The sequence below is a fragment of the Alligator mississippiensis genome, chromosome 1 (assembly GCF_030867095.1).
Source record: "Alligator mississippiensis isolate rAllMis1 chromosome 1, rAllMis1, whole genome shotgun sequence".
Taxonomy (NCBI): Eukaryota; Metazoa; Chordata; order Crocodylia; family Alligatoridae; genus Alligator; species Alligator mississippiensis.
Window position 1 is genome coordinate 484,927,355 of NC_081824.1, and position 23,161 is coordinate 484,950,515.

A 23,161-nucleotide genomic window follows, 5' to 3' on the forward strand; every position below is an offset into this window, starting at 1 on the left:
CTCAGTAGGAGCCCCAGCGTGCAGCCCACCTACCTGTGTGAACGCGCTCCCCTGCCTTCTGCACACTGGAACAGCTCAGGCACTGCCAGGGAGGTGTCGCCGCCGAGAGCCGTGGTGCGGGGTTCGGGGCCTTAGGAGCCCTAGTCGGCAGGCGGGTACTTGTGATGCTTGGAGTGGAATCAGGTACTGACGCGTTTGATTGAACAAAAAAGATTGTTTACTTACACTGCTCGTACAGTGCAGGCCAGAAGCTTGCTTCGATTACGGTTGTAAACAAAACTTGGGTCGGGCAGAAATTACAGAGTTCGTTTGGTCCGTCTGCAGAGGTATTCGGTTTGGGAGTTTGTGTTGTCGGTTTACGTCTCGGGTGGGGGTGCGCTAGGCCCCCTTGGGAAAGTGACGGGGAGCGATTAGAGGTTGATCAGGCCCCTAAGTTCTTCTCTAAGACACACGCGGAGTTTGCTAGGCTCCACAGCGTGCTCAGAGCTCTCCACGAGATGTATGTGGAGTTCTCCAACTTGGGCGGAAACTGCTCTTAACTTTTATATGGCTAGCAAGCCGATCGCTAGCTGCCACATAGGAATAATTTAAACTGGCCAATAATAATGTGAATTTGCATATGAGTGGCAGGAACTTTTTTCTAAACTGTAATTTTCCACGACAGTAGCATTTGGTTACTGGGTTCAGGCATACCAGACTTTTCGTCCAAGACCTAGAATATTTTTATACTTCCAGAGGGGAGGTAGACCTGCCACCAGCTGCACCGCCTTCACCCCTCCTACCGCACTGCACTCATGTAAGGGACTCTACTGCCTCCTGCCCAGGTTCATTCAACATGGCAGAGTCCTGGCTGCACAGCGGGACAGAGGAGTGAAGCCCTGAGTGGGACCGGGGAGTGAAGCCCTGAGTGGGACCAACTCCTGCTCCTCAGGGTTAGCAACAAGCTCTGCGTAACAGTGAATCCTCTGAAAGAGAAGGGTCTGGGAAGTCACAGAGAGATCTGCCTTGGAAAGGCCTGAGGGTTCCCGCGGCACAGCTCTGCAGGGGACACAGACACCAACCGTAAGGTACCACATTCAGTCCAGGAGCTTTGCTACCAGGGATGTCATGAGAGAATGCAAGGAAGGGAGGGAGGGAGGGAGGGAAGAGTGTCGGGGTGACAGTATTTGGATTTTGGGGAGCATTGGATTTGCAGCTGAATAAAAGGCAATAACCTGTGGTTTAGCAGAGTTGCTGACCAGAAGGCAGAATGGTATGTTAAAAGTAACAATGCAAGACACTTAGGCAAGCATTTTCCTCACGATAGAGTACTGTTGTATGATATATAGCTCACTGTGTACAAGAAACAAGATGTAGACCTCTAGCTATCATGAGGAGATAAAGCACAAGCAAGACCTTGGAGATGGTGAAGACATCAGCAAGAAACGTCAAGTGACAGAGAGAAGCAGAGGTCAGGGATTTAGGCATGCGCTCATAGCAAAAAGACATGTAAATGAGTGACATGCAAAGGCAACTGCATGCCACTGAAGTAAGCCGTAAACAAAGGCGGAGCTTAAGGTGGGAAGGACTAAGGGTGGAGCAAAGGAGAGACAAAGGTGGGGTAAATGTTAATGAGCATCAACGAAGGTACATAAATATGAAACGAAATCATATTCACTGCAGCTCCCCTGTTTATTGAAGCTGGCCCGAAGCTGTCTCCACTTGGAATAAAGCAGTTGACAAGCAACTTGTGCATCGATCCACTGCCTCCCTAATTTTGGGCATCTCACAGAGTCGGGGTCTAACAACCAGCTCAAGGGGTGGCAGTAGCAGCTCCTGGCAGACACATTGTGCATGTGCAGGTCTGGGAGAGGGGTGATGTGGGGGTGAGGAAAGGCAAGGTCAGGGAGGAGGGTAGGGAATGCTGCCCAGCCAGAAATGCACTCCTCCCTCCAACTCAGGGGCTCACATACCAGAAGCCCTGGACCAGGAGGAAGGAGAAAGCTGGGAGGCAGCCACGGAAAGTCCCTGGGTGTCATTTCACGCCAGCTGTCTTGGGGAGGGCACCCTACCGTTAAGGCACTTCTTCCCCTGGGAGTACTATTTGCTTTTAGAGAAGGATGGGGAATGCACAGGCTCCAAGGCTGATGCAAGATCATCTCTTCTCCTTGCCCTGCATGGGGGCTGATGTCTACCTAAGGTGTTTGTTCTTAGCCCCACCCCACAATCAATCCTTGTGGGCCAGCCTCTGGGCTCTGGACTCCCACTGTACCCTACAAGGGACACAGCCTGAGCAAAATCTTTCTGCACTCCACCGGCATGGGGGTGCTTGTCTGAATGCAGCACTGGTGGGTGCTGAGCAGGCAGACATCTCCAAGCCCTTCCTGCACTGCTGGCAGAATTAGGGATGCTTCTGGGTGTGCATGTGCTGATTCCAGGAGGGGTGGGAGAGATGGGTGAAGCTTTTCCAATACTCAGGGCACCCATGTAGCTTCTCCCCTGTGTAGATGCACTGGTGTTCGGCACAACCTGGAGGAGTAGGTGAAGCTCTCCCTACACTAAGAGCAATGACGCGGCTTCTCTTCTTTGTGGATGCGCTGGTGCCGGGCTAGGTGGGAGGATCGCACGAAGCTCTTTCCACACACAGAGCACTGATACGGCTTCTCCCCTGTGTGGATCAGCTGATGCTGGACTAGGGCAGAAGACCAGGTGAAAGTCTTTCCACACACAAAGCACTGATGTGGCTTCTCCCCCGTGTGGATGCGCTGGTGATGGGTCAGGGAGGAGGACTGGGTGAAGCTCTTCCCACACACAGAGCACTGATATGTCTTCTCCCCCGTGTGGATCAGCTGATGCTGGACCAGGGCATAAGACAAGGTGAAACTCTTCCCACACACAGAGCACTGATGTGGCTTCTCCCCTGTGTGGATGCGCTGGTGCACATTCAGGGAGGAGGATTGAGCGAAGCTCTTCCCACACTCAGAGCAGCGATGTGGCTTCTCCCCAGTGTGGATGCGCTGGTGCACATTCAGGGAGGAGGATTGGGCGAAGCTCTTCCCACAGACAGAGCAGTGATGTGGCTTCTCCCCAGTGTGGATGCGCTGGTGCATGGTCAGGTAGGAGGACCGGGTGAACCTCTTCCCACACACAAAGCAGCGATGTGGCTTCTCCCCAGTGTGGATGCGCTGGTGCACATTCAGGGAGGAGGATTGGGCGAAGCTCTTCCCACACACAGAGCAGTGATGTGGCTTCTCCCCAGTATGGACACGCTGGTGCAGGGTCAGGTAGGAGGACCGGGTGAACCTCTTCCCACACACAGAGCAGCGATGTGGGTTCTCCCCAGTGTGGATGCACTGGTGCATGGTCAGGGAGGAGGATTGCGTGAAGCTCTTCCCACACACACAGCACTGATGTGGCTTCTCCCGCTCGTGGGTCAGGTGATGCCGGACCAGGTCGGAGGGGTAGGTGAAGCTCTTCCCACACACAGAACAGTGATATGGCTTCTCCCCTGTGTGGATGCGCTGGTGCTTGCTCAGGTTGCAGGTTTGGGCAAAGCTCTTCCCAGATTCAGAGCACTTATGTGGCTTCTCCCCTGTGTGGATAACCTGGTGTCGAGCCAGTTTGGACAAGGAGATGAAGCTCTTCCCACACACACAACAAGGATGACGCTTCTCCCTTGTGTGCATGCACCTGTGCCTGGCTAGACTGGAGGGCTGCCCGAAGCTCTTCCCACACCTTGTGCAGCTGTGTGGCTGCTGCCTCCTCTGCACAGAGAGGCTGGTCAAGCTCTTCCCACACTTGGTGCTAACATGGGGCTTCTCCCCAGCATGCTTTATCTTGTGCAGAGCCAGGCGCGAGGGGCAGCTAAAACTCTTCCTGCACTCAGGGCAGGAGTGGGCTCTCGCCCTGCGCTTGGTAGTGGGCTCCTGCTTCCCTCTGAAGCCACCCACACTGCCCTGGTTTGCTTGCAGTGACTCTCTCCAGTCGACCTTTCCTTTCTGCCTCTTCCGGTGTCTCAGCATGACATATTCATCCCTGCACCTTGGGCTCTTTCGGGCTTGTTTCCCTTCTTCACTCCAATGACCAACTAGAGACGGGACCTCGTTCGCTGCTACTTTCTCCTGCTTTGGGGGCATCCCCTGATCCTTGTGCCACTGGTTCTTCGCTGGCCTCAGGGAATCCACCTCACCCATACTCCCCAGGGAAGCCCATGGTGGCTCCAGCTTTTCAGGCCCTTCCTCACGAGCCTGCTCCTCAGTTCTGATCAGCAACCAGGCATGTCCTGCATGGGAGGAAGAAACACCAGTTTAGTCCCTGCCCTGCTGCCAAGGGGCAAGCACTGCTATTCCCTATGCTGGGATGGGCCTCAGAGCAGGACTGGACCTTGGCACTTGTGTTTCCTCAAGAAAACTAGGTGTTTCTACCAAAATCCCAAGTGACAGGGGTGCGGAGTGCAAGGTCCCTGTGCAGAGCCAGGCGCGAGGGGCAGCTAAAACTCTTCCTGCACTCAGGGCAGGAGTGGGCTCTCGCCCTGGGCTTGGTAGTGGGCTCCTGCTTCCCTCTGAAGCCCCCCACACTGCCCTGGTTTGCATGCAGTGTCTCTCTCCAGTGGACCTTTCCTTTCTGCCTCTTCTGGTGTCTCAGCAGCACAAATTCTTCCCTGCACCTTGGGCTGTTTCGGGCTTGTTTCCCTTCTTCACTCCAATGCCCAACTAGAGATGGGACCTCGTTCACTGCTACATTCTCCTGCTTTGGGGCATCCCGTGACCCTTGTGCCACTGGTCCTTTGCTGGGCTCAGGGAATCCACCTGACCTACACTCCCCAGGGAAGCCCATGGTGGCTCCAGCTTTCCTGGCCCTTCCTTAGGATCCTGCTCCTCAGTTCTGCTCAGCAACCAGGCATGTCCTGCATGGGAGGAAGAAACACCAGATTAGTCCCTGCCCTGCTGCCAAGGGGCAAGCACTGCTATTCCCTGTGCTGGGATGGGCCTCAGAGCAGGACTGGACCTTGGCACTTGTGTTTCCTCAAGAAAACTAGGTGTTTCTGCCAAAATCCCAAGTGCTGGGGGTGAGGCAGTGCCAGGTCCCTGTGTCAGTCTCATCTTCCCTACTCGGTGGAGTTAGGAGTCAGATTCTCAGGGTTTCTGGCCCAGCTCTCAGCCCCATCACCCTAGGCCCTCCTGCAAGAAAAACGTGGGACATGTGCATTTTGACTGTACCCGAATGGCTTCATGTTTTAAGAGGCAGAGGATGAGACCAGAGGGATCTGCTGAAAGGAAAAATAGGGCTCTCAAAGGGCTGCTGTATCCCACAGCACTGGTGGGCCCCGGGGCGGATGGTGCTGAGCCCTCCACCTGACTGGGCTGACATGCTCCACATGCCCCAGTGCTTTGGTGAGACCCATCTGCAATGCTTGCCCTTGATCTCTGGCAGTCCTGAAAGCAGCATCTGGGTACAAGGCTGAACAGCCTCGGGGAGCATGTCCAGGACTTGTCACCAGTCAGGAGTGTGTGGTGAGCACTGCCTTACACTGCTAGGTAGCAAAACCCATCACGGTTCATGCATTATCCCTCCAAGAAATGTTCTGGGAGTGGAGGATTGAGAGCAGTCATCTGCTTCCTACCTGTTTCAGGGGCAATGTCTGGTGCAGGGAATGAGCCCGTGGAGCTTTCCTCTGCTAATGAATCCCAGGCAGCCTCCACATCACAGACAGCTGCACTGGGACAAAGGCCTTGGCACGAACCCGCACACGGACTCTGGGCTGAGCCTCAGGCTTCGTGACACTCAGGGCCCCAGAGAGGAAACATCACAAGGGGAGAATCTGGTACAAACAGTGGGGGGTTCACTTCCCCCCACAACATGAAATCTTCTGAATCCAACCCACTCCACCCACCCACTTCATGCAGCCTGAGCCCAGGATTACACACGTCCCGTGCTCAAGGTCAACCGGACCAGGGGACACCAGGGACAGCTTCAACCTCTCTCTTGTCCAACAAGAATGGCTTTGGGGGCAAAAATCCCAGAAGTGAGAGGCTGTGCCCATGAGGGGTGAAGATAACCAGGGCAGAAGAACCGAAAGATTAGTCCTGTTTAAGTCCTCATAACTACACTCTCCTAGGACTAGTTAGTGTGGTGGAGCTACTTGTGGCTGGGCAATCTCTACAAAATGCCACATTGCCACTCCTGAGAAAGGCGAGTGCAGAGCACCTGAAAACCTTGGGTCCCACTGCCTTGTGGGTTACTCTTGTGGACAGGTTGGACATAGAGACACATACAGAACCAAGGAGGTGATACTTCCCTCTATCGTGGGCTGGTCAGACCGCAGTTGGAGTACTGCATGCAATTTTGGGCGCCGCACTTCAAGAGGGATGTGGATAACCTGGAGAGGGTCCAGAAATGGGCCACTCATATGCTTAAGGGCTTGCAGGCCAAGCCCTATGAGAAGAGACTGGGGCACCTGGACCTCTTCAGCCTCCGCAAGATGAGAAGGATGAGAGGTGACTTTGTGGCTGCCTATAAGGTCATCACAGGGGCACAGAAGAGAATTGGTGAGGTTTTATTCACCAAGGCGCCCCTGGGGGTTACAAGAGATAATGGCCACAAGCTAGCAGAGAGCAGATTTAGACTGGACATTAGGAAGAACTTCTTCACAGTTCGAGTGGCCAAGGTCTGGAACGGGCTCCCAAGGGAGGTGGTGCTCTCCCCTACCCTGGGGGTCTTCAAGAGGAGGTTGGATATCCATCTAGCTGGGATCACCTAGACCCAGCTATCTTTCCTGCCCATGCAGGAGGTTGGACTCGATGATCTATTGAGGTCCCTTCCGACCCTAACATCTATGAATCTATGAATCTTGGCTGGGAAAAGGATAGGGGGAGCCTACCCCAACAGAAAACCCCTGGTGAAAGCCAAGGAGGGAAAGTGTGTGGCAGGGTACACCTTGCAGCAGTTGTCACTTGAAGTAGAAAAGACTGGTAAGAAAGCAGCCTCTCAAGCTGCAAAGAGGGGAATCTGTGAAGGAGCTCAAGCAGGGCCAGGGCCAGGGCCAGGGCCAAGCCAGCCACAGTGTCAAGTGATCCCATGACAGGAACTAACTTAAAGGGGGTTAAGCCATTCCCTTTTCTGCCTTTTTTGTTTTCCAGGTTGTGTACCAGCAGTGAATCATCAAGAAGTTCACTGGTACAAAGAAGATTCAAGCTTCACTGCGTTCTGCATAGTCATTGTCTTGCTTGCGCGGCTGTGTTTGTGTACCGTCGTTGCTGTAAGTGGCTGTGGTGTTAATTATGCTACACAAGGAAATGTAAGCACAAGTTCTGGATGGGTTCTGGAACATCTGCAAAGTGGCTACAGATAATGGTACACCCCTGAAGTATGGCCTCCTGGGCCTCAAACATATCAGTCACGCTGAAAATCGACAAGGGCAGATTGACCATTTGTTTTTATTGTCATCCTTTTCTTGGTTTCCTTTTGACCCTTATCTATGATGGCACAAGCAATACATTTGAAACGACAATGAAAGCTTTGCTGACTGCATAAAAGCGGCAGAATTCCTGAGAACATGTCTGCTCCAAAAAAGCTCTGATCATGGGATGTTTCTCTGCCATCTTAAATATCAAAGAAAACCATCATTTGAGTACTGGAAGAGTTTAGAAAACTAACCCATAATTATCACTGGTGAAAAACTGTTCAGCTGGTAAGGAACTTGAGGATTAGACAATTTGGCATGAAGAAGTTATTGAAGTAGTGGACAAAAGAAGATGGTGTTGTGTGCATGCTCTTACTCTGGGGAGTTGGGGGGCGGTCGTGCAATTTCTACGTGAACAGTGGACAAGCCAGAAACAAACATCTCCCACACCCAGCGGAGGACACGATGACAGCACCACCAAACACTGCTGCTGTAATGTCTAAAGGAGCCACGTGTCTGCTTGTATTGCAGGGAGGAACTTGTAATAATTTCTATTAAAGTTTACTTGTTAAAAAGAATACTGACAGTTTCTACAATTTGAATTTCAGGGAATGAAACAACACCCATCTGGCACACATGACAGCATAAGCTATTTGAGATCAACACCCTGAAATGGCAGCACAGGGCAGGTCTGCACTTTCCAGGCTCCCTTTCACCCTTGGCGTGGAGCATTTGTGAGAGGGGAGTCGGGTGGAGGGGACAGCCACAACTCACCTGGCAGCACGTCCTCCGACCTCGAGATTGCCCCACGGTCCTCATCACAGCAGACCCAGAGCTCCACCTGTCCTCCCTGGATGCGGCAGATCAAGTCAGGGGCGGGGCCTCGATACCCTGCTAATGCAGTGGTTAGAGAGAGTTTATTCACTGGTACTGGATGCAAAATAAGCAACTGAAATTTGGGGAACGGAGCCAATGAACTCAAGGATTATACTAAGGACTTGAAGGACAAGGGAAGACAGACATTTAGGATGAAAGGGAAGGCATAGCAGGGGGAAGAGGATGGTCCTTTTCATCCAGGTAGTGGACATATGGTCATAGGAAGCAAACACCAGTGCAATTCCAGGCAAATGAGTGGAAATGAGTTTGGACAGGACACACTAGGCAAAGGAGGGAGGAAATCAGAATAACTAACTAAGGAACAGCTGTTAGTGCATTTTTAGGCACAATGAATGGCAAATGATATGATCATGGTGAGAAGGCAAAGGGAAATCCTGTCATCAAGGGGGAAGACTCCAGGGAAGGCGGCTAGATCAAATGGAGGAGGAATATATACAAGTATGAGATGTGAGAGGCCTGATCATGGACAGAGCAGTGGGGAGCAAAGGGATTTAAGCCACTGGCCAAAAGTTTATAGTTTCATTCTTGGTAGGGTTGGAAGGGACCTGAGTAGCTCATCATGTCCGACCCCCTGCCATGGGCAGGAATGAATGCTGGGGGATCCCACTGCCCACATCCTTCCAGGTTGAAAAAGACCCGTCCACCACCACTCTCTGTGTGCAGCCATCCAGCCAATTTGCAAACCAACTGACTGTGTAGCCATCGACGCCACAGTCACCTAATTTCTTAATGAGAACGGGGTTGACCCAAGGAGAAGACACCACTTCAGAGCTCACATGGGTCCAGGGCAGAGCAAGAGCCAGAGCTTTACCCAGGGAACCAAGGGCTTGGTAGTTCCTCAGCATCTGCTCCCAGTAAAGCCCCTTGTCCTCCTCTTCCAGCAGCTCCCACTCCTACCGTGTGAAATACACTGCCACATCCTCAAACACCTCCCGGAGCTGCCGGTGCAAGCGTTACAGCATCAGTGTCTCCTGTCCCCACTGTCCCCAGCCCTGTCTGCACTCACTCTGCACTACAGCGCTTTGCAATCTTACCCAGGACAGCCAGGGGTATGTTACTAAGCTGACACATGACATACAGGGATCCTGGTTTTCTCTGTTGAAAAACTGCAAATTCTCTCACAAAAAAAACAAAACAATAAACAATTGCTCCCAACCCATAGCCCCCCCCACTCCTGCGGTGGCCCGTGAGCAGGGAGGCAGTGAGCAGGGACTGCCAACAGAAGCCGTTTCCAGGCAGTTTGCAGGCAGGAGTGCAAGCCCTCTGCAGGTTTTTGCACCGGCGTTGGCACAAGGCGGGCATGCAGAAGCCCGGTCGAATACTTCGGCAGGAGAGAGAGGAAGACAAGTCACTCTACAATAATGGTAAGGACGTGGTGGGCTGTCTGGTAGGGCCTTTGTGGCCTGTGGGGGGAGTGGGAGTTCCCTCGCCTGTCCCACGTGTGCCCACCTTCGGGCCCTGGAGGGGCGGGTGAGGGAGCTCCAGGCAGAGGTCAACAGGCTGAGGGGAAGGAGAGCTTCTGAGGACAAAATAGATGGGTATTTCCATTCTCTGCTGGGTCAAGTACCTAGTGGAGAGGCACCCCGGGAGGGACCCAACGCCCCAATGGTATCACGGACAGTTACCACCAGGGCCAGGGCTATTTGTGCTTCTGCAGCGTCGACCCCCGCAGTACACCTGGGGAACAGGTATGAGGCCCTGGCAGCATGGGAGGAGGAGGCAGGGGAGGATGACTCCAGAGCAGCCGATGTGGCCCCAAGCACGGCGCAGACTCAGCGATGCTGGAACACCCACAGGAAGAGACGCCGGGTCCTCGTCTGGGCAACTCCCTGCTGAGCAGAACAGAGGGACCCACCTGTTGCCCGGATCCCATGGCACGTGCGATTTGCTGCTTGCCTGGATTCAGGACGTCACGGCTATGATCCCAGACCTCATCTGGCCCTCTGAGTGCTACCCCTTCGTCCTCATCCATGTGGGCATGCATGATGTGGCTGGGAGTTGTATGGACCGTGTCATGAAAAACTACAAGGCTCTGGGGGGACATGCTTAGGGAGACAGGAGCACAGGTGGTTTTCTCATCTGTTCTTCTGGTGAGCAGACATGGATGGCGCCATGAGGCCTGCATCGGAGAGGTCAACTGGCGGCTTCAGAGTTGGTGTTACCGGAAGTCTTCAAATTCCTTGACCACGGCCCGCATTTCTGCGCAGGAAACATGCTAGGGTGGATCAGGCTAAAGCTCTCCCTGAAAGGTAAGCGTGCGTTTCTCTTCCAGGTTGGCTGACGTTCTATGGCGAGCTTTCAACCTAGGTTTGTCGGGGGATGGGGATGCAGAGGTACAGGAGGACACTTCCAGGTCAAGGCGGAGGAACGCCCTTCTCAACACAGCGGCTGAAAGGGATCTTGGAGTCAATATAGACTCCAAGATGAACATCGGGAGACAGTGCATGGAAGCAGTCAGTAAGGCTAACCGGACCTTGTTGTGCATCCACAGATGCATCTCAGGCAGGTCCAGGGAGGTGATCCTCCCCTCCATGCGGCGCTGGTCAGGCCACAGTTGGAGTACTGCATCCAGTTCTGGGCACCGCACTTCAAAGAGGGATGTGGCTAACCTTGAGAGGGTCCAGAGAAGGGCCACTCACGTGGTGAAGGGGTAGCAGGGCAGGCCCTACTAAGACAGACTAAAGGACCTGAATTTATTCAGCCAGCACAGGAGAAGACTGAGAGGAGATCTGGTGGCCCTCTGTGAACTCACTAGTGGGGACCAGTGGAAAATAGGTGAGGCTCTGCTCCCCCGGGCCCCACCTGGGATAACAAGGAACAACAGCCACAAATTGATTGAGAGTAGGTTCAGACTTGATATCAGGAGGTCATGAGGAGACACTTGAAAAACAGGGAGAACACGACAACACTGCAGAGCTCACATGGCTGCAGGGAGAGGCAAGAACCACAGCTTTACCCAGGGAAACGAGGGCTTGGTAGTTCCTCAGCATCTGGTCCCGGTAAAGCCCCTTGTCTTCCTCTTTCAGCAGATCCCACTCCTCCTGTGTGAAGTACACTGCCACGGCCTCAAACACCTCCTGGAGCTGCAGGAACAAGCGTTACAGCATCAGTGTCTCCTGCCCCCAGCCCTGTCTGTACTCGTTCTACTACAAGTATTTGCACCTTAGCCATGGATGCAGCTCTGGACATAGGAGCTTGTGTGTCGGCCTCAGCCCCACTCAACACGCTCCGTTTCCTAGGCCCTTGGAGGCAGCCCAGGCAGCACATTTAGAGGCAGGGATCCCAGCTCCAGGGACTCTGACCCGGCCTTCCCATGCCAGCACCCCTGGCTCTCTGCACCCGGGAGTGCGCGCCTGCTAATGCAGCCTGGGGGGTTTGCAACTGTCACCAGAGACGTCTCACTCTACAGGTCTCTGCTCCCCAAACTCTTGACAGCACCCCGGCTCCTCCTGTGCTCTGCCCCAGCTGCACTCCCACCCTCACCTCCAGCTGGTGCCCTGCTCACCTCCATGCTCTGCCCCTGCTTCGCCGGCCTGCCCTGCCCCTCTTGCAGCTGGCCCGGCCCAGGTGTCAGGGAGCCGCTCTGTCCCCGTCTCCCTGGGGAGGGTCTCTGCGGCTCCAGGTTCACAGGCCCTTCCTCTGGAGGCTGCTGATCCGCTCGGCTCAGGGTCCCAGCACCTGTGGGTGGAAGAGAGTGCACAGGTGAGCCCTGGGGTGGGGGCAGGGGAAAGCCCTGCTCGTCCCCTGCACTGGCCTGGGGTGAAGGGAGCTGGAGGCTGCAGTGTGTGGAAGAGGGGGGAGAAGGGAGACTCATCGTCCCACTGCTCTTCCTAACAGACCTCCACAGGCACGAGGCTGGAGATGAGCCCAGCGCCGGTGGAGATCACAGCACCGCGTCCGAGCCGGCAGGGACATCGCTGCTGGGGGAGACGCCGCCGCGATGTTGGTGCTGTGTCACATCCACATTTTCAGGGGGGAAGCGGGGAAACGCACAGCACGGACATGTGAAATGCTGCCGGGGCACCGGGAGAACAACAGCCCGGACGTGTCGGAGCACAGACCCGCCGAGCAGCTCTGGCAGAGATCTGGGGACGCGCCCGGCCCGGGGCACTTGCTTGAGAAGCGTCCACGTGCCGACAGCGCCCAGGTCTGCCTGTCCCGGGGCTGCAGCACGACGGAGGCCTGGGGGAATGTAAGGAGTGACCTAGAAAGCAGTGCCCGAAGACGAAGCAGAAGAGAATGCTATGTGACGAATGCCCATCTGCAATGATAAGGAGGAGACAGTCCTAGATAAAGGGGGCTTGAAAACAAAAAGAAAAAACAGGGAACTGGGTTAAAAGGGCTCATTAGAATACTAAAAATCACACCCCTGGGTGGGGAAGAAGTATGCTAATGAAACACACATGTATGTAAATGAGATACATGGCTAAAACACAGGTATAGAGACATGCTCAGTAAAGAACTTCTTGCGTCACTCGCTTATAACCAATCAGCAACCAAGCACGATTATGAAGGCTCAAAAACTCCTGTATAAGAGATGCTTAGATGAGTGATCCGGTTGTGCCCGGTGCCCGGTGTGCTTGTTATGTGAAATATTCCGCTCGCACCTTTTATTGCTAGCAGTAAACCTTTGTACTTTCACCCCTGGTATCCTTACTGGCCTTTGCGTACCGGGCACGATCCCAGACTCGAGCTGGGGCACGACAGGGGGACAGACCGGCGCGGCACCGACCGGCTGGAAGTCACGGGGACTCCCACATCCCCTCCCCTGCACCAGCCGCAGCGCAAGGGGGACAAGGAGGCCTGCACCGGCCTCGCATTGGTGGATATTATTACAACACGGATCCTTAGCACGGCAATGACATCACCGACTGTGACCGCGGCCGCACGGCAAGAGCCAACAGCCGTAGAGCTCGTCCTGGGGCCCGGGCGCTTCCCCATCGCCCGCCCGCCTGCGCCGGAGGCCGGACCGCAGCACGGGCCTGCGCTGCTGCCGCAGGAGTCGGCAGGGCCCGGGGCTGCACCCCGCCTCGCCCGCCACACGCACGGGGACCCGGGGACGGGGCCATGTGTCCCGGGGACGGGGGGGGGGGGGGGGACACCCCGACACGTGGCGGTGCAGACGGCACCAACCAGCGCTCTCCCCGGGGGGGGGGGGGGGGGTGTCTCACCGGCGGGGCGAGTGCCGCTGTCCGCACACGCGTGCTCGGCGCTGCCGGCTGTCTGCGCTGCGCCGCGCGCCTGCGGGGGAGTCGGAGCCCCTGGCTCTTCCCAGGGTGCTTTGCGGCCGGGGCGGGGCGAGCTCTCGCTTCCCACTCTGCGCGCGCATCATCGCCCCCGGGGCCCCGCCCCCACTGCTAAATGTGGTTGTGCTGGGAGTGCGCAGCGCTCGCGCGTCATCCGCCTGCGCCCGCTCTCCGCGCGCATCCCCGGCCCCCCCCCCCCCCGCTCAATGTGGTTGTGCTGGGAGTGCGCAGCGCCCGTGCGTCATCCGCCTGTGCCCGCTCTGCGCGCGCATCCTCGGCTCCGCCTGCTCAATGTGGTTGTGCTAGGAGTGCGCAGCGCCCGTGCGTCATCCGCCTGCGCCAGCTCTGCGCGCGCATCCCCGACCCCCCCCCCCCCCCCCCGCTCAATGTGGTTGTGCTAGGAGTGGTCGTGGTGCAGGCAGGAAAGCTTTCTGGAGTTGCAGTTACAGAACGAGCACACGTGGAGTTTGCAGGCTCCACCGAAGACAAACGAGCGGAGTTTGCTAGGCTCCGCTAAACAACCACGACAGAGCTCTGGATACTCTTGACGAGCGCGCAGGATAGGGATACGTCGGGGATAGCGTTCGGCGACGGGGAGAGATTCTTGGTAGCAGATCAGACCACCGGTCGGTCCGAGATTTACGTGGAAGTCCACGAGGTAATCGTGGACTCCTCTCCGGAACTCTCGGATTTCTCCCGGAATTCTCGGAATCGGGGCTCTCCCGAGGTTCTCGGAGATCTCCGGCTTGGTCGGAAACTGCTCAAACCTCTTATACGACTAGCAAGCCAATCGCTAGCTGCCACGTGGGAATAATTTAGAAACAGCCAGTAGTGGGAAACAAATTTACATGCGGGTGGCGGGAACTCCTTTGCACCGGGGTTTTCTCTCTGCAGCTGACAATTGCACCGTGCAAAGAAAGCTCCTCGTGGCGGGAAATAATTCTGCAGTGCCGAAGCGCACGTACAATCATTGGGTCATGACAGGCTGAACCTTCAGCAAGAGCCGTTAGATTAGCTGATGTTTGCACTTGTATTTCTGGGGCTCAGCTAGTCTCGTGATCAGTGCAGACAGTTAGCTTCAACACTTTGCTTAAACTTATGACAGACAAGTTACATCCTTGCAAGCTTTGCATTAGCGAATATTAACTGACAGACGATTACCAGATGTTTCCAAGAGCATATATTTATTGATTTAACCCCTCTGGTTCTGGCCGTCACAATCCACCCCTTGCTTCTTGGAGCATCTGCAATTGTTTTACAAATATGACTCTTGCCGGGTGACATATGTAACATTATGTCTAATATGTCCCTAACATCTATGAATCTATTAGTACAAGCAACAGCAGTTATTTTGGCATAAACACGAGGCCCAATTTTATAACAACAATAGCTAAGGATTACATTGAATAATATTGGTCCTATGATTAAACCTATTACTACTGCAAACCAAGGAAAGGGAGCGCCTTTAGTGAAGGTATACATTGTACAGTACAGCCTACTTCACACCACTTACACAGCGGGGGGATGTTAGCAGCACACTTAATAATTCACCCTCCCTCTTGGGCTATGAGGGCAAGTTGTTTATCGTTTTGGGCATTTTCAAACAAAATGTTAATGTTGGCTGCTACTTTATTCTACCCTTTTAGTTAGGGCGTGTCTACATCTTGAACCCAGGATTTTGGAAGACTTAGGTTAAGGGTGAAACTTTCTAGTTGGGTCTTTGGCCACATTAAAGTAGCTTCCTGGCCTTGGACATTTAAAGTAGCTGATGCTCCTTGGAGGTCCAAAACGTGCCGTTGGGATAGTACAAGTGGCCAGAACCTTCCCAACAAACCCGCTGAGCTAGGGTAATACAGGGAGCCGCTGGTAGGGGTGTTACACAAACCATGTCGAGGGGACTGTCGGGCCACCCCCTCCATAAAGTTCCCAAGCCTATTAGAATGCCATGTACAGGGTACACCGGGGATTGAGCTAAATACTTGGGGCCTTCTGGGGTTATAATTTCCCAAATGGGACGGTGTAAGTCCCAGTCCCACATACATCCTCCCCCCAGCCCTGTTGTTAAAAGGTGGGTAGTGGACCATGTGCCATTTGCTACCCCAGGTACGACAAAAAAGCATTTTATTTTGCTACACCCCTCACATCGTGCACGCCGTGTGTCTCGGTAAACTAACCATTGGGCTAAAGCTGGGGGTAGTCCATGGTGCTCTAAGCAAGCAGGCCTTTCTTTGTGTTTGAGATCTCTCACCACCTGGGAGAAGTGAAAGTTGAGTGAAAGCTGCACTTGGGCATGTGCAGTGCTCCAAGTTTAATTAGCATCGGCTTGACAGGCTGCATGCATTAACAGGTAACTTATTTGTGCAGCTTCTCAGCCAATGGTTGCTACTAACTCATCAGTGTACTCTAGGGCCATGTTATCAGTCATACCCCCTTTAGTGAGAAAACCAATGGCTTGTCGTATATCCATGATCCCTTGGGTGTTTTTCTGAGATTTATCTATGTTCCAAACTCCCATGGCTGAATTAAGCCCGTTCCACACGTGGTCTAGGGTACCTCTTTTTTTTCGGGCACTTGGAGGCTGCTGGGCTGCGGGTTGGAAAACAGTTGGCCAAGTCCAGCGCAACATTTTTTCTGCCAACCAGGCGCTGGCAGAGCAGTTGGGGAATGCTGTTCTGATACACCATTGCTCAGAGTCAAAGGTGATACGGGCATTAAACAGGGAGGCACTAAGGAGAACTGGAGCATTAGACAAGCGAGGTAGTGGATACACCTGTGGTGGCTCCTTTCGGATTAACAATGTGCGTCCCTGCTTGATGCAAAAAACGGACAAGGTTTCTTCTGTTTGGGTGCTTAACCATTTCCCTTCTTGTCTCTGGGATTGGTAAACTTCCCAGTGGGGTTGGTCTGTCTGCTGGAGCGAGTCTCCATCTGCGTACTTGAACGCACACTGCCCAGGTGTGACTATGGCATGGGTATCTTGCAAAAATGATTCTGGCATGGTGCCCCCCATGGGTTCGGCTAGTTCTGGGTTGCCCAGGGCTGTGCCCTGCAGACTTTCCCAGACTGTTTGGCGATATGCGGCTATGGCACATTCAGTTCCGTGAGCGAGCCCCCCTTCATCCCTATGGTGGAACCACAAAATACCCGGAACATGGGATGTGTTGGCTCCCCATTCAATGGACTTGACAGCATAAGAGCTGTTTTTAAACCACCACAGTACCTTGCGGTATCTGGAGGACTGGTGTATTTGGTGAGCTGTACACCATTGTGCCGAAGTGTCATTGGGCAGGGGAACCGCCGGAGCTATTGTTTCCCATGGAGGTGGGGTCGGAGGGTTTGGTCTCCTCCTTGGGCTCCGGGTGGTTGTAGAATCTGGAGCTGCAGGCAGGGTTGTGGCAGCGGTCACATCGGGACCCAGGGTGAGCAGCGCACCTGCAGGCAGAATATAACAGCACAAGAGCCATTGGAAGAAACCACAACAATCTCCCCCTGTCCCACACTCTGTTTCCCGATCCTGGCATATGGGAGGAAACCAAGCAACATCCTGTCCCACAGTAACATTGACAGATTCCCCCTAGCCAGTCCACAATCCATCGTCGGCGACTGAAAGGCCAGTTTCGCACTTCTTCGATTGCAGCTGGGCGCTCCCAGTATCCCAGCATGTCTGAGGCCTTGGCAGTGGGTGCGATCTGGGGTGTGGGAGCACATGAATGCCCCACAGTAATCAAACAGTAGCAAACGACCAGCAGCCCCATCATAATGGCATTTCACCCCTTCATTGCTGGATGAGGGTGGTAGCATTGCTCTGAAGCAGGGTGATGACGCCAGAGCGCCCCAGGGCCGCTATGGCTGTGTCCGTGGATGGACCCAATCTGCAGGAACAAGGAAAGATGGAGTCTGGCTCCCATTAGATGAATCTGACCTTGACACCCACCATGAGTTATGTGTGTCCCATGCCGTTAGCACCCCTTCCCATTTGTCCCCCTGCGGATGCCTAACTACTACCTGGTCTCCCGCCTGGACTTTCCCCCAGCCCCCCCTTGGCCGTTCCACTGGGCTTGCAGCTCATTTACAGTGTTGGGGCAGGGGTATCTACCAGGCTCTGCAGCTCTTTGGCCGGTATGGTGGGTCCACCTTGCTGCCATTGGATTCCCAGGAATTCACACTGGGGCCCGACTTCTTAGATCTTTTTGCTGGACAGCATGAATCCAAACGCCTGCACCTTCTCCTCTAGGGACTCAAAAGGAGAAATAGTTAATTCCTGGTCCTGGCCCCCCACCATAACATCGTCGACATACTGCCAGACATGCACCTTTGGGTGAGTCAATTGGACTTCATGGACCACCGCAGCTAGCCAAGGTGGCTTGGTCCGTGGGCCAAGGTGGGGCTGCGCACCCAACCCTGGGGTAGGACTGTGTAGGTGTACTGCTGTCCCAGCCATGCAAAGGCAAACAAGTAATCTTCATGGATGGGGATAGCAAAGAACATGTCCTTAATGTCTACGGATCCCATCCACTGGGGGCCATAACACGTAATGTTTTCTGTCAGTGCAGGCATGGATGGGACCGCGGCCGTCAGACGGTCAGTGTTGGCATTCCAAGCCCTAAAGTCAATAGTCAATCGCCAGTCCCAATTTGGTTTACGTACTGGCCACACCGGGTTGTTGTATGGAGAATGGGTTTGAATGATGGTTTCATCCTCCAGCTGCTGATTGATGATGTCCTGGCTGGGTCGTGTTGCCTCAGGGGATGTGCGGTATTGAGATCAGTGTACCCCCTTCGTGGCCGGAGGGGCGAGCAGGGTCATGGAACATCGGGCTACAGCCACCGCTTGGCCGTTCCACTGCCGGCTCGCAGGACCCACCCCAGCCGAAGGCTTGCTGCATGGGGCTTCCTCCGGCATGGGGCCGATTGTTGGCGCAGTTGACTGAGCGATCCAGGTACAGGTCCCAGTCCTTGAGGGCTGAACCAGTGGCCGTTCGCAGGTTGCACTTTAAGATACCATTGGCTCGTTCTACCAGTCCATTAGATTGCGGGTGATAGGGAATATGATAGGTCCACAGCACATGATGTTTCGTGGCCCATTCATAGACAAGATGGTTGCGAAAATGTGAACCGTTGTCACTTTGCAGCTCCACGGGGGGTGAGTAGATGGCTAGCAGGTCTTCCAGTGCTGCACAGGTGTCCTATGCAGCGGCCTTGGTGGAGGCCCAGGCGAACGTCATTCCAGTGACTGCTTCCACTGCTACAAACACATACTGTCACTTTCTGGGCGTGCGGGGGAGTGGGCCTATAAAGTCACATTGCCAAACTTGCCATATTACCTTTCCATCGCATAATGACAAAGGGGTAGTTGAGGCGGGAATATTCGAATGCTCGTGGCGCACGGGCCAAGTCCCAGAGGACTGGAAAAGGGCCAACGTGGTCCCCATTTTCAAAAAGGGGAGGAAGGAGGACCCGGGCAACTATAGGCCACTCAGTCTCACCTCCATCCTTGCCAAAGTCTTTGAAAAAATTATCAAGGCTCACATTTGTGAGAGCCCAGCAGGACAAATTATGCTGAGGGGAAACCAGCACGGGTTCGTGGCAGGCAGATGGTGCCTGACCAATCTAGTCTCTTTTTATGACCAGGTTACGAAATGCCTGGACACAGGAGGAGGGGTGGATGTCGTATACTTAGACTTCAGGAAGGCGTTCGATACGGTATCCCAACCCATACTGGTGAACAAGTTAAGAGGCTGTGACTTGGATGACTACACAGTCTGGTGGGTGGGGAATTGGCTGGAGGGTCACACCCAGAGAGTCGTGGTAGATGGGTCGGTATTGACCTGGAAGGGTGTGGGCAGTGGGGTCCCTCAGGGCTCGGTCCTTGGACCGATACTCTTTAATGTCTTCATCAGTGACTTGGACGAGGGAGTGAAATGTACTCTGTCCAAGTTTGCAGATGACACAAAGCTATGTGGAGAAGTGGACACGCTGGAGGGCAGGGAACAGCTGCAGGCAGACCTGGACAGGTTGCACAAGTGGGCAGAAAACAACAGGATGCAGTTCAACAAGGAGAAATGCAAAGTGCTGCACCTAGGGAGGAAAAATGTCCAGCACACCTACAGTCTAGGGAATGACCTGCTGGGTGGCACAGAGGTGGAAAGGGATCTTGGATTCCTAGTGGACTCCAAGATGAACATGAGTCGGCAGTGTGACAAAAGCCATCAGAAAAGCCAATGGCACTTTATCGTGCATCAGCAGATGCATGACGAATAGGTCCAAGGAGGTGATACTTCCCCTCTATCGGGCGCTGGTCAGACCGCAGTTGGAGTACTGCGTGCAATTCTGGGCGCCACACTTCAAGAAGGATGCGGATAACCTGGAGAGGGTCCAGAGAAGGGCCAGTCGTATGGTTAAGGGCCTGCAGACCAAGCCCTACGAGGAGAGACTAGAGAAACTGGACCTTTTCAGCCTCCGCAAGAGAAGGTTGAGAGGCGACCTTATGGCTGCCTATAAGTTCATCACGGGGGCACAGAAGGGAATTGGTGAGTATTTATTCACCAAGGCGCCCCTGGGGGTTACAAGAAATAATGGCCACAAGCTAGCAGAGAGCAGATTTAGACTGGACATTAGGAAGAACTTCTTCACAGTTCGAGTGGCCAAGGTCTGGAACGGGCTCCCAAGGGAGGTGGTGCTCTCCCCTACCCTGGGGGTCTTCAAGAGGAGGTTGGATATGCATCTACCTGGGGTAATCTAGACCCAGCACTCTTTCTTGCCTATGCAGGCGGTCGGACTCGAATCTATTGAGGTCCCTTCTGACCCTAGCATCTATGAATCTACGAATCTATGAGCACGAGGCCGTCTGGTGGGTCCAGGGCTGCGCTGGGTTTGTCTATGTGTCTGCTCCCCCGGGTGGGTCGGTGTGGGGGCGCTCAGCCCAGCTCTGCCCCGGGAGCGTGGCAGGACCTGCCGCTGCAGTCAGTGGTGCTCGGGGGTGGCGGGGAAAGGGAACCCCCTCGCCTCTGACACACGGCTCTGCGGGGGGGTGGGGGGGGAGGGGCCTGGCCTGACACGAGCTGCCGGCTCTCGACTGTGGACGGAACAGAGCTCACCTCCCGCCCGCTCGCCGGGACGGGGCTGCTGTGCGGGTCCCGGCAGGGCGGGGCGGCGGGTTCGTCCTGACCCGTCCCTCCTCCTCCCGAGCCCGGGTGCGGGATCCGCTGCGCCCGGCCCCGCCCGGCCCGCGGGGGCAGTGTGGAGGGGTAACGGGGGGGCGCGGGGTGGGTCGGGAGGAGGGACACGCCGGGCCGGGAGGAGCCGGCCAGGCCGAGCGCGGCGCTGCAGGCGGGGCCTGCGCACACCTTCCCGGCGGGGGAAGGCTGGACTGTCCCGACCGCCTTGTGGGGATACGTGCTGCGGGGGGAGGGGGCGGGCATGGCCGTGCGGGTCGCCAGGCGGCCTGGGACAGGGCAGCATCTGCCCCCAGCGCTGCGCAGGGCTCTGGGCTGCCACATGCCCCCCCCGCAGGACCCGCCCGGCGCTCCCTTGCCCCTGCCCCCCCGCTGCTCCCCTCCCCCTTCGCCCTCCATGCACCCCACTCCGCCCCCAACACCTCTCCCCCCCACACGCATCCCTGCAGGGAGCTGCTCTCCAGCCTTTCCCGCTGTATTCACGGCCGGGTGCTTGTGTGCGGGCGTGCGAGTGCCCTGGTGCCCCTTGCACGCCTGCACGCTGGCTGCCTGTAAAGGGAAAGCACGGGTTCCCGTCCCTCTCTAGACACTGCGAACTTGGGACAAAAGCTGTCCCGGGTCATGCTGCCCGGGACCGGGATCTGCGGTTCCTATTTGGGCGCTGTCCCACCCAATCAGGGAGCGGGGGTGATCCTAACTGCAGGGCGGGGGCAGGAGGGAGCAGGTGTGGTGCTGCCGGAGGGTGCAGGGAGCTAGGGTTGAACCATTTCTCCAGCCGGCCCAGTGCCCGCATCCTGCGCTGGGGCCAGAGGGGAAGTGAGGACGATCCTGAGATCGCTCGGAGTGCAGGGCAGTCGGGGGCATCAGGGCTGAACAGACTTCGGGCAGGGTCATGGTCCTGGGTCTTCAATCCATGGACAGATTTCCTGTCTCCTTTCCCACAGGCCTTGAAGACTGGACACAGCCAACAGTGCCGTGCATGAGCGCAAGGCAGCAAGAGCCCAGGCCCCCGGCCGGTGAGATCCGTCATGGGGAGACGTGGCTGCTACACTGGAGCCTGTGGCAGCCGTGGGCCGCCCCTTCCCGGCGGGAGCTGGAGGAGCAGGACCCAGGAGGCGTGCAGGCAGGAGGGGCTGAAGGTGCAGAAGTCCCTCGTGTCGTCCAGACCAGAGCCGGTCCAGCACCGAGAGCTGTGGGGCAGGACACGATGCAGGCCATGCAGCCTTTGCAAGGCCCTTGCAAGGCCGAGCTGCCCTCCATGACCCCACAGCTGGCAGCGCGGGATGAGCTCCCCACCCCAGAGCCCTGGCGCCAGCTCTTCCGTGGCCTGCGCTACCGGGAAGCCGAGGGCCCAGGGAAGATTTGCAGCCGCCAGCGGGAGCTGTGCCGGCGCTGGCTGGAGCCCCAGCGCCGCAGCAAGGAGCAGATGCTGGAGCTGGTGGTACTGGAGCAGTTCCTGGCCATCCTGCCCCCGGAGGTGCGGAGCTGGGTGTGCGGGTGCCACGTGGAGACGTGTGCCCAGGCCGTGGCCCTGGCCGAGGGGTTTCAGCTGGGGCAGGCGGAGGACGAGAAGCTCTAGGTGAGAGTCTTTGTTTGGTGCCATCTGCACCTCGACGTGTCGGGGGATGTCCCCCCCAGATCCCGGCTCCCCAGTGACATGTGTATCTCGTCGCCAGGTCACCGTGCGTGTGAAGGGCGAGGAGGGGTCCTCAGACCAGATGCAGCCCCCGGGGGCCCTGCCATAGCCTGGCAATTCCCAGGTGCAGCAGCCGAAGACTCGTCGTAAGGACAGGCCTCTGGAGGAGGCAGGAGAGCGGGAAACCCCAGGGCCCGAGGTCAAGCTGCCTCATGTCCCCGAAGAGGAGCCCCGCCCAACCCGGAGCCAGGTCCTTACCCGCCTGTTTGATGTACAAGCTTAACATGGGCTCGACACCCAAAGAGTAGCAGTTACCTCCCCACACCCCCCGCCATTATTAGTGTTGTGTGCTGGGTTTAGGTCAGTTGAGTTTGGGGGACAACTAGGTAGAAAACAGGGTGAGAGTGGGGTCGCAGGCTCCAAACAAGCGCTGCACGGGGGGACAGCGAGCGGAGCAGAGCGGGCAGTAGCCGGTGGCTCTTGAATGAGTCCAAGGAGCCAGGGGCAGGTGAGGAGCGGGATGAAGTCCTGGCTTGCAGTTAGGAGCCTGAGCGCCTGTCCTGTGGTTGGGGTGAGCGGCTGCAATGCCTGCCCCTGCCCGGGACAGGGCCGCAAGGTTAGTACCTGTGTGGCTGGGGTGGGACAGGGCTCTGGTCACTGAGGGTGGTCCGAGGCCCAGGATCTTTCTCACTCCCTGCACCACTGCTCTCAGAAAGATGCTTTAGGTGACTGGCTCTTGCCATGCTGCCATGGTCACAACCAGTGATGTAATTGCTGTTCTAACAATCAGTGTTGTAATAATATCAGTCAATAAGAGGCTGGTGCAG

The 23,161-nt window shown here is 55.8% G+C and overlaps 2 protein-coding genes across 2 annotated transcripts; one reads left to right on the forward strand and one right to left on the reverse strand.

The window, feature by feature from the left end:
- Positions 1 to 1,652: 1,652 nt before the first annotated feature.
- On the reverse strand, positions 1,653 to 13,598 carry LOC106740288 (zinc finger protein ZFP2-like). Its single transcript, XM_059723986.1, has 6 exons — positions 13,450 to 13,598; positions 11,784 to 11,956; positions 11,235 to 11,361; positions 8,156 to 8,275; positions 4,793 to 4,885; positions 1,653 to 4,261 (listed from the first exon to the last, which is right to left on the reverse strand). Exons 2-6 carry the CDS (start codon positions 11,787 to 11,789, stop codon positions 2,538 to 2,540), a joined length of 2,070 nt encoding a protein of 689 aa, XP_059579969.1. The 5' UTR covers positions 11,790 to 11,956; positions 13,450 to 13,598; the 3' UTR covers positions 1,653 to 2,537.
- Positions 13,599 to 13,930: 332 nt separating this feature from the next.
- Positions 13,931 to 22,277, forward strand: LOC132249637 (zinc finger protein 446-like). Its single transcript, XM_059725210.1, has 2 exons — positions 13,931 to 14,182; positions 21,643 to 22,277. Exon 2 carries the CDS (start codon positions 21,678 to 21,680, stop codon positions 22,275 to 22,277), a length of 600 nt encoding a protein of 199 aa, XP_059581193.1. The 5' UTR covers positions 13,931 to 14,182; positions 21,643 to 21,677.
- Positions 22,278 to 23,161: the final 884 nt, after the last annotated feature.

Excerpts from the sequence above, each read along its gene's own strand:
- LOC106740288 (XM_059723986.1), bottom strand. Across the intron at positions 4,886-8,155 it reads GTCGGAGGACGTGCTGCCAG|GACATGCCTGGTTGCTGAGC; the intron begins GTGAGTTGTGGC and ends CCTCCCATGCAG. Across the intron at positions 4,262-4,792 it reads GGCTTCCCTGGGGAGTGTAG|GACATGCCTGGTTGCTGATC; the intron begins GTCAGGTGGATT and ends CCTCCCATGCAG.
- LOC132249637 (XM_059725210.1), top strand. The coding sequence starts at position 21,678 with ATGAGCGCAAGGCAGCAAGAGCCCAGGCCCCCGGCCGGTGAGATCCGT.